Source organism: Anoplopoma fimbria, chromosome 10 (assembly GCF_027596085.1).
Source record: "Anoplopoma fimbria isolate UVic2021 breed Golden Eagle Sablefish chromosome 10, Afim_UVic_2022, whole genome shotgun sequence".
In the NCBI taxonomy this organism is placed as follows: domain Eukaryota; kingdom Metazoa; phylum Chordata; class Actinopteri; order Perciformes; family Anoplopomatidae; genus Anoplopoma; species Anoplopoma fimbria.
In genome coordinates, this window is record NC_072458.1 from 18,419,777 (window position 1) to 18,433,285 (window position 13,509).

A 13,509-nucleotide genomic window follows, 5' to 3' on the forward strand; every position below is an offset into this window, starting at 1 on the left:
GCTATTCATTAAACATTTGTATATAAATTGACGTCCTCTGTCTTTGTGCGTTTGTTTGTGCTTGCGAGACATTCACAGGATGCGCTCACAATGCAAGCGCTTGTAAGATCTTCGGTTTGAGTGGTTAGAGAGGATACAGGGTTTCATTTGGCAGCTGTATTTATTGTATTCAACTAAAGTGACAGAATGTATTCGAAAATACTGATCCCCATTTTTACAGTAGTTCTAATACTAGCATCTTTAATAGTATATAATCTTGTTTTTAAAGCAGAATGCCTTCATGGGAAAAACACTTATTTTGTTGTCTGGCAGTTTATACCGATCTATAACTACAGCCACAAGCTGGTTAGCTTAGCTTAGCACAAAGACTATAAATGGGGAAATAAACCACTTAAAATGTCATATTATCCTTTTTTTGTACAGATTGAACTAACACGATATATATCGTATTATGAATGAGTGTTATAGCTCCTGCTAAGCAGATATTGTTAACAACGGAAGAAGCTAGGCTAGCAGTTCCCCCTTGTTTCCTGTCTTTGTGCTAAACTCAGCTAATCTACTTTTGGCTGCAGCTTCAAATTTATGGGACGGATATGAGAGTGATCCTCTCATCTAACTCTTCGCCATGAATCAAATTTCTAATTCTATTAGACATGACGATATTTTTCTTGTAAAATATAAAGTATGACAAGATTTGTTTTGCTGATACATGGAGTAAAGATCAAAGGCTGTCCAGGTGAAACACACTGTGATGCAATGAGCTACATTCTCTGCAGCACTACCCAGACATCTGTGAGGATGAATCAGCTGATTGAGGTGTGAAACCATTGTTTTATTAAGGATTTTGTGACCACATGACAATTTATGCGACAACATCTTTCCTCGTCCTCGTTTTGAAAACAACACCTTGTGCATTAGCTCCAAATCCTCTTTAATAAACACTGCAGTTCTAACACCAAACAGTTTCAAATACTGTATCATTTCTAAGAATAAATGGTCTATTTCTGCCACAGTACAAAGGCAGAAGCAAATTAGAGATGTGTGTGGTCCAAAAAGAAAAAAAAACTCCTATTATGTAGGAGGTGGGTCTCAGTAGCGTGGGTTCAGGATTAATAGACAAAGAAAATCCAAGAACTTGCAAATCAAAGAGGTTAGTGATGCAGAGAGAGAACTGCATGTACATAAAGCAAAGGGTTAGAAAGAACCAACTGCATAGGAGAACACCGAGGGGAGTCATGTATAGTGGTATATTAGACATTATATATATACATGCATGTGAATGGCTGTGGGTTTGGTTGATGCAATTCTTTGCAACTTGTAGTTCATGTGAGTTAATCTCAGTCCCTGTTTCAGTAGTGAACTGTACGCTCAAAAGAGAAACCCCTCGTCTGTTAAACATTCAAATTACTCCTGCCACCGAGAACATTCAGTCTCTTTATACAAGCGTCTTTGATCTTTGATATCATGTCTAATATCCAAATGCAATAGCTGGAAGACATTTTTTCTATTTATAGACTGTCTGCACCACCTGAATCTTTTAATTACGCTCTTACTGATGCAGTGATTTCAGCCTTCCTGGAAAATGTCAAGTTTTCGTATATTCAATTTTTTTTTTTTACAGATATTTCAATTAAAGTAACATGTTTTCTTGCTTATTGATGCAAAGCAGCAGTAAATCATGAATTCCATCTTATTAAATGATTGAATGTTTGAATCGACCCATAAACTAAACTGAAATCTACATACTACAACGCTGGTTTATTATTTTCTCAGTGAGAACAAACACTTCCATCTCCTGCTGTGATACTTTAACTCGGGGCCACTGTTCCGAATCCTTCTTCCACATTCCAGATGATCCCATTTTTCCTGAAAAATTCCGCATTTATGCAGGCCACGCGTGCGTACTGCCGGCCCGTTTGGCAGAGAAGAGGAACAGGTCTACGGCCGTATACTGCGGAGGAGCGCACTGGTACGACTCTGGACTTCTCCTGGGGTTGAGCAGGACGACAAGGCAGAGAGAGACAGAAAAAATATTTTAAAATAATTAAATTAAAGGGGGAAAAGAAGAGAAAGGTTTAACTTGTGCTTAGATTTGTCATCAATACGCCAAGGCACGGCACTTTGCAAAAATAAAATAAAAACTTTTTTTCCTCTTTCACAATTCAAACTGCTGGGAAAAAGTAAATATTTTATCGTGACTGTGATTTAAATTGCAATTTTGCACTTTAAATTAAACATTTTAATTTTGATCCTGAGTGCTGAGATGGGACAAGCTTTAGCCTCGTAATTGTGCTGTTAAAATTCAGGAAATGTGCTTATAGAGTTGTCATATCAGATGTTAAACTGTATCCAACTAAGACATTCACCTCTTTCCACTTGTGAAGGCGTAAATAATGTTCCTAAAATTGTAGTTTGTTGCTAAAAGGTGTTTACAAGTGCCGCCGTACTGATTCATTGAGCAATAATAACAAAAAAAGATAAAACTGAAATTTATTCATTGGGCAATTTTTGACTAAGAGGGATGGGGGGGTGTACCGCTTCAGTCGATATATTCAATGAACTCACTGACCTTGCTCTTGTTCTGATGCATTGCTATGCTTTAATTTTTGATAGCGGCGCAGTAAAACATGATTTTATGAAGCCATAATCTGTGCAGTTGTAGCAGAAGTACTTGTAATGAGGTGTGAAGATTATTATTACTCCACCTAACCCTTCATTTTGCCTCTTCATTGCCAATGGGGTACAATATTGGCTGGAGTGAAAATTGCCCAAATAAATGAAACTATTAGCTTCACCACCATAATGTTATATTAGGAGAATTTGATGCTCAATTTGACCCACTGTGCCTCATTTGTGAGCTTCTTTTCCACCGCATTCTTGAACACTGGGAGCCTAACTATCTGCAGAACAGACAGAACAGACAGAACATACAGAACTTGCTGCTGGCTGTTGCAGATTCACTGGTGGGTTTTCTATTTGCATAAGAATAAGTGGAAACAGAACAAAATAAATAAATAACATACTGCCATCATCCTCTGAATAGTTTAAACACTAAATTATTTTTGATTCACCTTCAAGTGTGATTTCCAGAACAGAAACGTCCTAATTTAGCAGGATCTTGTCTGTCAGTCTCTCGACTCGCTGTAATAACAAGCTCAGCTGTGTGTGTGTGTGTGTGTGTGTGTGTGTGTGTGTGTGTGTGTGTGTGTGTGTGTGTGTGTGTGTGTGTGTGTGTGTGTGTGTGTGTGTGTGTGTGTGTGTGTGGCGGCTTTGTTCACCGCTGTCTCTGCTTTCAGTGACCCAGAAACTCAGTGTGAGCTAGTTTCTCCCGACATGAATAATTCCTCCATGGAGATGAAATAGAACGGAGCCGCTAAACATATGTCATAAAACTTAGATATATAGTACCATGTGCTGACTGACATATATAGTCATATAGTCATATATGTCAGTCAGCACATGGTAAAAATAGATAGTCTTGTGTATATGGAATATTTTGAAATATTTGAATACATTTTCATATTATACCATGTTGCATGAGCAGAAGTTGCATGAGCAGCTTTTACAGCCAGGGTCTCCAAAGTCTTAAATCCTCGCTCTGCTTCAGGTCGCATGAATGTGTGTGTGAGTGAGATACCATGTTTGTGTGTTCTGGTCACACACTTTTTTTTTGCGCACATTTAGTAAAAAATAAATATAAATTTAAAAATGTAATGAAATCTTCAGTAAAAATGAGACATCAGTGTATGGTTTACATGTTGTACTAACTTGTCGTTTTCAAGTGCTTTCATCATTTCATGTGTTAATGTATAAACTAATGTTATTTTATATACAGGAAGTGGACGTAGACACTCTGACTTCACCCGTTGGTTTGTTGAAGCCTTGAGTTTGGCTTTTTGGCCTTTGCCATCTTAGTTTTTACAACAAGAAGTGACACATGAGGATGGAGCCAGGTACAGCCGAACTCTGAATAAGACATTTTCAGGCGATCAAAGTAATACAATTATCTTACATAAAATGAAAACGCACTGAGAAAGGGTTAAAGTTGTAAGACAAAAACAGAGAAAACTTCCAGACAGGACAACAACCGAGTCTCAACCTGTCAATCACAAGGTAGCATTTCCTGATTATTGTCTATTTTACTCTAAATGGGACCATAATTTACTGGATAAACATCATGCTGTATTGAAAAAGACTTGAAACTAGTGATTAAGACAATAAACTCATGTTTACAATGATTACTAAGATTATAAAACTCAGAGGCTGAAAACTCACCTCTTCAAGAAGTACTACCCGGAGCCTTCCTCGTAGCACTTATTGCACTCGTATTAGTTGCTGCACTTACTGTATTCGTATCAGTTCGCTGCACTTATTGAATTTGTATTTGTTTACTGCACTTATCCTATTCGTAGTAGTTTGTAGCACTTACTATATTCGGATTAGTCTGTTGCAATTATTGTTTTCGTAGTAATCTGCCTCTGCACTATACTTTTGCTCTGGCTTATGCTTTGAGATGCTTGTTTAAGAAAGGAGATGCACTTATGACTTCTGGTGACTAGTAGTTCTCTTGAATACCTATGTTGAATACACTTCCTGTAAGTCGCTTTGGATAAAAGCATCTGCTAAATGACTGTAATGTAATGTAATGTAATAAATCAAGTGAGAAGTAGAGTCATCTTCTCAGAATCTTTTCTGCATTGAAACATAGACTTCACTTTTCAGACCCCGGAGGTTTCCGCCTATAATAAACTGACATCTCAATGTATAAAAACACTCCAAAAGCCATATTGCCAATTTTTCTGTTTGCATTAACAAGCTTCAGGAAACACCACGAGAAGGTGTTGTTAGCTTGTTCTGTGTGCCAAGTGCGTAGGCGGTCAGTGCTACCAGGCGTCAATACTGAACTGTAATTCATGAGTTTAAAACTTCACTTAAAATGTGATAAAAATACACATCCTATAAATATACTCTCCAAACCCAAGCCGGATATGTGACGGGTGCAAACAGACCCCAACGGTCATCTACCATATGTTGTTAATTATCCAAAACTTTTCCCTTTCTGGTCATCTTTTCTTAACATCATTTCGAGGATTCATGGCTGCAGTATTTCGTCCTCTCTTACAGTTGCTATTTTTGGTATATTCTCAGTTCCACACAACTCAAATGTAATTAACTTTTTATTTCTACTAGCTAGAAACCTAATTATATTTAAATAGAAGGATGTAACCGCTCGACCACACAATCAGTGGATAGAAGATGTGATGCAGAACATGAAGCTGGAGAATATTAGACGCACTCTCAACAGATATATTAAGAGATTTTTATAGAAATCTGGGACCCATTAACTATGAACTCATAGCTCTAAAGGTGGTCAGTCATAATCAAACATACTATGATGCACTTTTTTTATGATCTGTCTGCTTTGAATGTTGTTGTGTTGTTTTTTGTTCACGCTATCTTTCTTTACATGTTTTTACCTTGAGATGACCACTTCACCTCAGAGTCTTGTCCGATAAATGGAAACAAACAAGCAAAGCAATCATTTTCAACTTAATATCTCATACATACCTCATTATATGAAAGTCATTCCTGATACTATAGCACCACTGACTCAGTGATTGGTTAACTCAAAAGGAAGGGAGGATTAACATGTCTTCGTCCATGGATTTCAATATGTCATATTTTAATGATTAATCATTGAGATAAATGAGATGCTTAGGAACCAAAATAGATACTAAAGTGTATTCATCACCTCCTCGTTTATGTCCAGTCCTCTCCCTTTATAGTGTTGTCTGTCGTCTCGGTGCAGCATCATATCATAACCCTCCTCCTGGTGGAACACCTGGTCGTGCGTGGAGACCTCTGGGACCTTCCAACGGAGAAACAGAGAACGAGTGTGTATCATTTAAAGCCTGTCGTCACACAGAGGGGGATCATTTTTACACCACTTTGGGTAAAGAGCAGGAGGCAGTGGTGGAAACCGAAGGCAAAAATCACAACAAATTCTCCTCAAAAGTGGTTCAAGTTACAAGAAAACACACAGAACTGTGGCTGATCGCTCACCGGGGGTATTTCAAGTGATCATTTACAGACCAGGTTTATGATTGTTTGACGTTTTCCTGTAAATGTTCTCAGTTATTACCTCCTAGACATTTTATATTCCTTAACACAGAAAAAATATCATTTTCGTCTAGCTTGGCTGGGTTCTGCAAATATGATGCGAGTGAGGTAAAAAAGTAAATGGGTTACACTCTACTGTAGTTAGCTGTATATTCTGGGGATTTGCACTCGAGCTACATTTCAAGAATACCCCCTGATCAGTGCTCAACATTAACTTTTAATGATTGTTCCCAGGCAACCAGGCAGCCGGGCATCAGCTTTAGGTTACTGAAACTGTAAATATGATTATTGTGAACTTGTTAAGATAAGATAAGAGATAAGATAATCCTTTAATAGTCCCGCATCGGGAAATTTACAGGATTACAGCAGCATAGGTTATAGTGCAAAAAAAAGAGACATAGTAAAAGAAAAGCAAGTATTATAAATAAGCAATAAAAACAGTAAAGAATCCACAATAACTGAAATATTATATATACAGACTTATGCCACTTAACAAGGTGTATTCTGTGCATGCATTTCAGTATAAGTATAAGATTACTTCACCTCCAAATGATTCACAAATGTTCTTTCTTAAAAAAAATGTAAATCTTTAAGTATGTAGTTTAATGGCAAAATATATTAGTTACATTTTTTTTTTTTTTACCCTATTCACCTGCTTCAAAAGGTTATGTAATTCTGCATTTTTTTCTTAACAATTTGGTGAGCAAGTATTTGTAATTAGTGACTTTAAAAAATAAATAAAAATGTGCATATTACTGAATGTATGGTACTTATCAACTATGTAAGTTTAATGGCAAAATATATTAGTTACATTTTTTTTACCCTATTCACCTGCTTCAAAAGGTTATGTAATTCTGAATTTTTTTTTCTTATCTATTTGGTGAGCAATTATGAAATTAGTGACTTTAAAAAATAAATAAAAATGTGCATATTACTGAATGTATGGTACTTATCAACTATGTAAGTTTAATGGCAAAATATATTAGTTACATTTCAAAAGGTTATGTAATTTTTTTTTTTAATCAATTTGGTGAGCAATTATGAAATTAGTGACTTTAAAAAAAAACTGACTGTACTTAAACATCTTCCTGCACAGGGTTCCCGGATGTAAAGTATCTCTACAGCAAACATGCCTAGCAACAACAAATTCAAATTCCCAAAACTTTACCGTGGACACTCTGTTGAAGTATGACATTTCTTTGGGTTCATTTCTTCGCGGTGGGATGTAACTAAAAGCAGACAAGGTTGCAAGCGGTTTGGTTCGAGCCTCCTCAGAAACGTCCATCTTAATAAATAATAATAATAAAAAAATAAAATAATAAAAAAAAGTGAATCCTCAGCTGGACCGGCGCTGGCGTCTGTGGTTGCTAGGATACTGGCTGTTTGACATGCTGCCTTCAGGGACTCCTTGTTTGTCTGCACATCAGAGCTTCAGAGTGTTATATAATTATCTGACATTGAGGGGAACACCAACACATTTTATTATATTAGAGACACATAAACTTTACAAAACTATAAACTATGAGGCAAAATTAAGAGTTTTTCTTAGTTTTATCATTTTTATTATTTAAAATTATCATATTTTAACTGGTTTAGCTGAAAGACACACAGAACTGGTTAGGAAATTAAAGCTGTGCACCCTTTTTGTGGAGGCACAGAGTTATTTTTTTTATCAATTTGGTGAGCAATTATGAAATTAGTGACTTTAAAAAAAAAAGAAAAATGTGCATATTACTGAATGTATGGTACTTATCAACTATGTAAGTTTAATGGCAAAATATATTTGCAAGTATTTGTAATTAGTGAATTTAAAAAGTATTTGTGCATATTACTGAATGTATGGTACTTATCAACTATGTAAGTTTAATGGCAATATATATTAGTTACATTTCTTTTTTTACCCTATTCACCTGCTTCAAAAGGTTATGTAATTCTGCATTCTTTTAAAATTTTTTTTTATCAATTTGGTGAGCAATTATTTGTAATTAGTGACTTTAAAAAATAAATAAAAATGTGCATATTACTGAATGTATGGTGCACCCTTTTTGTGGAGGCACAGAGTTATTTTTGCAGCAGGAAAATAACAAGGAGAAAGGCCACAGCAGGGTTATTAGGTTAATTATTGCAACTGCCTCGCTTATACCATCAATTATTGATAAAGCTACCATTGTTTTTCACGTGTCAACTTGGGATAGGCTTAGATGACTTCTACATTATGGTTCGTTTATGAAACTGAATTAACAGAAAGTCTCTTCACAGTACAATTGAGTGTTTCATGTAAAATTAGACAGTCTGGCAATAGGGGGTGTACATGTATTAAAGCAGATGTATTTACAGGTAGGACTTTTGACCAAAGCTCTACAGCTTATCTAACAGTTATAGTTTTATACCGTATTTATTATATTAAATGATATAATAATAATAATAATAATAATAATAATAATAATAATAATAATAATAATAGTAATAATAATGATAATAACTTTATTTATATAGCACCTTTTAAAAACAAGGTTAACAAAGTGCTTCGACAGACAAGGCAGCAAAACAGTGCAATAGATGAAACATTAAAAACAATCGTTAGGATAAAACTAAACTAAGAAATAAAATGAAATAACAAGTGACAATCAAATAAACGAACAAAATAAATAAAATCAAGCGAAATAGGTAAACATACAATAGTAAACGAATATAAGATAAAATAGTAAAACCAAATAAAACAAAACATTAAAACGACGACATCACATAAAAGCCATTCTGTAAAAATGTGTTTTAAGAAGTGATTTAAAAGAGAATGCTGATATTTAAAGAAATATATGCATGCAATTATCTGTTAGGTGATACACTTTGGAACTAATGCTACAAAATTGTTGAGAGTCAAAAATGGACATACAAAATAAAGTGATAGCACATCCTTACACAGTTGCATCGGTGTCTTCGTCCTTTATGCCAATAACAGTTGTCCATTCAAGGTCCTTCAAAGGTCTATCACTGCATCTGCTGTATCAAGGCCTTTGCACACTGTGTGAATCATTCGCATGTCAATACATTTTTTTCAGACTGCTGTTATTGTCATGGGAAGCTTCTTTCACGCCCCCCGGTGTGTAAAGGCCTAAACTCTGGCTGCGGAATCAATTTTATTAAACTGGACAGACTATGCCTCAAGCATGGTGTGGAATATCTGGTTCAGTTATGGGTGACAAGAAAAGTCCAATTGCTGGGGCTTTGGATAAACTATAAATAGGCTAACGTCCCAGTCCCTCGGCAGTACAGAAAGATACAGATGGTGCACCTCAAGTTAATCCTGGCAAATTGAGTCCATAGGGGAGAAAGGAAAAGGAGCTACAAAACAACTTCTGTAACACCAGACGTTTTAATCCATAATGTTGTAGGCATCCTTAAATCTTACAGTTTGACATTTTATTTGAATGCTCTTATTCTATTTCTTCCTAAGAGTTAGATGAGTGGATCAAACGTGTGTTTAATTGGGAGTTATGTGCAGAACTTTTTCTAGACTGGGCGCAGGGATTTCCTGGCCAACATATAACCGTTAAAGTTTTTATACGTTGTTTTAGTTTTTTTTTTTACGAATTAAACAAACCTTTGGTCATAGGCAAGCTAGCAGTTTCCCCCTTTTGTCAACCTTTATGCTAAGCTAAGCTAATTGTCTGCTGATTGTAGCTTCATATTTAACAGAAAGACACAAGAGTGGTATCGTCCTCTCGTCAAAGGCTATTTTGATTATATTTTGCAAAAACAAAACTGAGAAAAGAATTATATTGTAGTTATTTAGATAAAAAAAGTTGATAAATAAAAATGCAAATAATTGTGTTATAATTTTATTTTGTGCAACACAATCATTTCACAGTGTGTGTGTGTGTGTGTGTGTGTGTGTGTGTGTGTGTGTGTGTGTGTGTGTGTGTGTGTGTGTGTGTGTATGTGTGTCTTATACAGTGACAGTGAGGCTAAAGAGGAAGTTTACATCCTTCACATGGTGCTCCAGTTAACCTCTTAGCTTTTCTCCACTTGATTACAGTCGAGTCAATGGGACACAACTTATTTATTTATTTGTTTTGTGTGTGTCAGCCGGTCCCTCCTGCTGTTTAATCGCTCTCCTTCCATGTAATTCTGACGGAGCAGCAGGGGGTGGCCAATGAGACGACACCACTCACTGCGCCAACACACACACATGCACACACACACACACACACACACAGAACCACAATGGAGAGCCTGAGTGCAAAAAGGGCACAGAATTTGATTAAACTGCCGCAGTAGTTCAAGAGATTTCCAGCAACAATGACGTATGAGGACAAAGAAAGAGAGACAGACAGACAGACAGACAGAGGCAGGGAGATGTGGCATGATCACCACCTGCTTTCATTCATTTTTAGAGGTCGTCTCAGAGCACAGGAGTAATTACTGCTGACATTTCAGAGGGATATATTGCTATTTGGCAGGAATGACTGTGGTAATGAAACCACCTGTACGCTGGGTTCAGTCATTCAACGGTCCAGAGTTATTAAAAGGGAAGGTAGAAGTGTTTCTGAGCCTTGTTCTCATCTGTATATTTTTTCCACTGCTTCAGACTATGTTATTGATAGGGGATTGGATGTCTTCTTTATATGATTAAAAGTAGCGCTGAATATTTTACGAGCAAGAAGTTCTCATCAGTATGAAGCCAAGCAGCTTCAGCTAGTTGTTTATTTGATTTATAGGGACAAAGCACTTTTATTAATGTCAGTATAAAAACACAAGATGAAAACACACCAGAGTCAGCAAGAAGGCTAATTTACATCCGTATTCCCTATAGGCAGGTCACAAAAACAGAAACATTGCAAAGGACAATATGGAGCAAATAAACAAAACACATGTAATGAAGATTGCTTGTACAAAGATTAGTAAATGATAAAGTTCATAACTAATCCAACTAGCCCGGACAACAAATGACTCATAAAATGTCATCCTTACAGAGGGTGTCCGTATTCATGGAGAAAAAAATATAAGTGATCAACATTATTGTGAAAAGCAACACCTTTTGCCCCATAAACTTCATATCATGAAATGCCCCGAATATCCTTTTTGTCAATCAGCTTCTTGCAGGTTACTTGTTGTTTTCTTGTTAAAAAACAGTGTTGTTATATAAGCATTTTTCATTTAAAAAAAAAATAAAAAATACATGGACTAGAGAGGAGAGGAGAACCCTGAAGGCAAACTTCTCCCATGTGCAGGAGAGATTCTTCTCATTATTTAGTACCCAACACTGTAATATCTCTCTGAGGAGGAAAGCCAGTCCATCACCAGTATCAGTCTCCCCTCTGCTGGACGTGACCAGTAACACAACAGCAACCATGGAGGAAACTTTATTTATTTTAAACAAAACACCATAAACTGTCAGAGCAATAAAACAAATGATACTGTATATGTAAAATACAAGAGCTTTTCTTCTTAGCAGCTTTTGGTCAGTGAATCTAATAAGTCTTAATAAGCAATGATGCAAATGAAAGTGTGAGCAACTTAAAGCTTTATTTCCTGTAAAAAAAAAAACACCATTGTCTGTCATGAGGAACACTAACAGCAAATACTTGGGGGCCTTATTTTAATTTGGTCAGCTTCTGCATGATAGCAGTGTGTCAACAATGATCACAGTTTGCATCTCTGCCTGAAAGCCTCAACTCGCATGCCTGCACCCAGTAAGGAGAATTTAAAGGTAGGAGATATAAAATATGAATTCTATCAGACCACTAACTCTGTGCAGATGCTTTAAATCAAGAATAAGAAATATTTTTCTTTCTTTTACAAATTAAAAGCTGATTTGATAAGCAGTAAAACGCAGCCTTGCTCAGTTTAAAGTAGTTAAAGGTTTTTGCTGCTACACTGTGGCAGGTATGAAGTTGCTTTAAAGTTCCTTGCTTTGTACAATGTTCATCTCTCTCTGTTGTGTATATCTCCTCATAAGACTTGACACTAACTTTTAAAAATACCACAGTATCCTACTTCTTTCTGCACTTATGCATGTCTCAGCACATTGTAGAAAACAAATTACCGTCAGTATTAACCAGCAAAAATGGATTAATTAAGCCTTATTACGTCAGCTACTGCTTTTTTCGTTTAAACAGCATGTTCACTTTTTTAAAACAAAATATAGTTATAAGACAGGATGTACCTTAAACAACCTTACATCCAAAATGTATATATATAATATATATATATATAACAAAGGCAAAGAAAATACAAGACTGGAGAAAAATAAATGAATAAATAAATTGGGGCAGAGCAATATACTCCTAGAAAGTGCACATAGCCACCGGCAAGATGGCTCTGAGCTATTTAATTATTTATTTATTTACTAACACATTAGAAAAAACAGACTAGTGTGCCGCAAATTGTGGAGAGCAAAGACAAAACCAGGTATCCTGTGTAGTCCCAACATCAAACACCTTAACGTTCCCTAAAACTTGGTTAAAAGGACCCCAAATGCTTTCAAAGGTTCCATGTTTCCTTTCCAGAATATGAGTTTTTTAATCTCCACAGCACAACAATGACTCATTTCCCTAAGCCATTGGCCAACCTGAGGCCTCTGAATATTCTTCCATCATAATGCTATTGAACATATTGAGATACATATTCATAATAATCATTTTTTTCCTGAGTATGACAAAGGTGGCAGGATATAGCCCCCAAAATACACATTTCAAGAGGTAGCTTTTCATCTAGCATTTTCTATTATTCTTGAGATTGCACACGAAAGAGTTGCAAAGTCTCTTTGAAATCCCACATGCAAAAAGACTGCATAGAGAAAGGTGGTTAACTTTAGATAGTTTCCCCTATGCCTCACTCTTTTACATCTATCTGTAAACGTTGTCAATATGTACTCCTAATATATTTTACTCGTTTTAGGATTTCTTGCTATATTGTCTTTAAGTGTAATTCTATGTTCTAATGCATCTAATTTTAGGCTTGAAACATCTGATATTTCTGAAAAATGTTATCTGTTAAGTGAGTGAGCTTCAGCTATAAATGTTATTAGTTGTGAGCACCAGTGTCATTATGGTTGAATAAGTAAAAAAATACATTTGTAGAAATTGTATTGTATGTATATTCACTTGCATTGAAATATATCACCAGTGGGCATAACAAGGCTGATCTGCAGTCCTCCACTGACTGTAATGAAGACAGAGAAAGGTCATTTTTTCTATGTTGAGTCACAGGACAGTATAATGTCATCTCATCAATAAATCATTCTCTGCTGCTACACCATTGCAACAGTTGAGTCAATATTAACATTTCTACACAATGGAAATCATTTGGAGTTTTTTTGTGCAGTGTTTGTTGGGTGTTACTTGTTAAAGCACTTTGAGCGTGCAGCCATGCTTTGATGCTTTGAAG

At 35.8% G+C, this 13,509-nt stretch overlaps 1 protein-coding gene across 1 annotated transcript; it reads right to left on the reverse strand.

Moving 5' to 3' along the window:
* Nucleotides 1–1,803: 1,803 nt before the first annotated feature.
* cfap90 (cilia and flagella associated protein 90) lies at nucleotides 1,804–7,405 on the reverse strand. Its single transcript, XM_054606667.1, has 3 exons — nucleotides 7,289–7,405; nucleotides 5,753–5,869; nucleotides 1,804–1,988 (listed from the first exon to the last, which is right to left on the reverse strand). Exons 1-3 carry the CDS (start codon nucleotides 7,403–7,405, stop codon nucleotides 1,809–1,811), a joined length of 414 nt encoding a protein of 137 aa, XP_054462642.1. The 3' UTR covers nucleotides 1,804–1,808.
* Nucleotides 7,406–13,509: the final 6,104 nt, after the last annotated feature.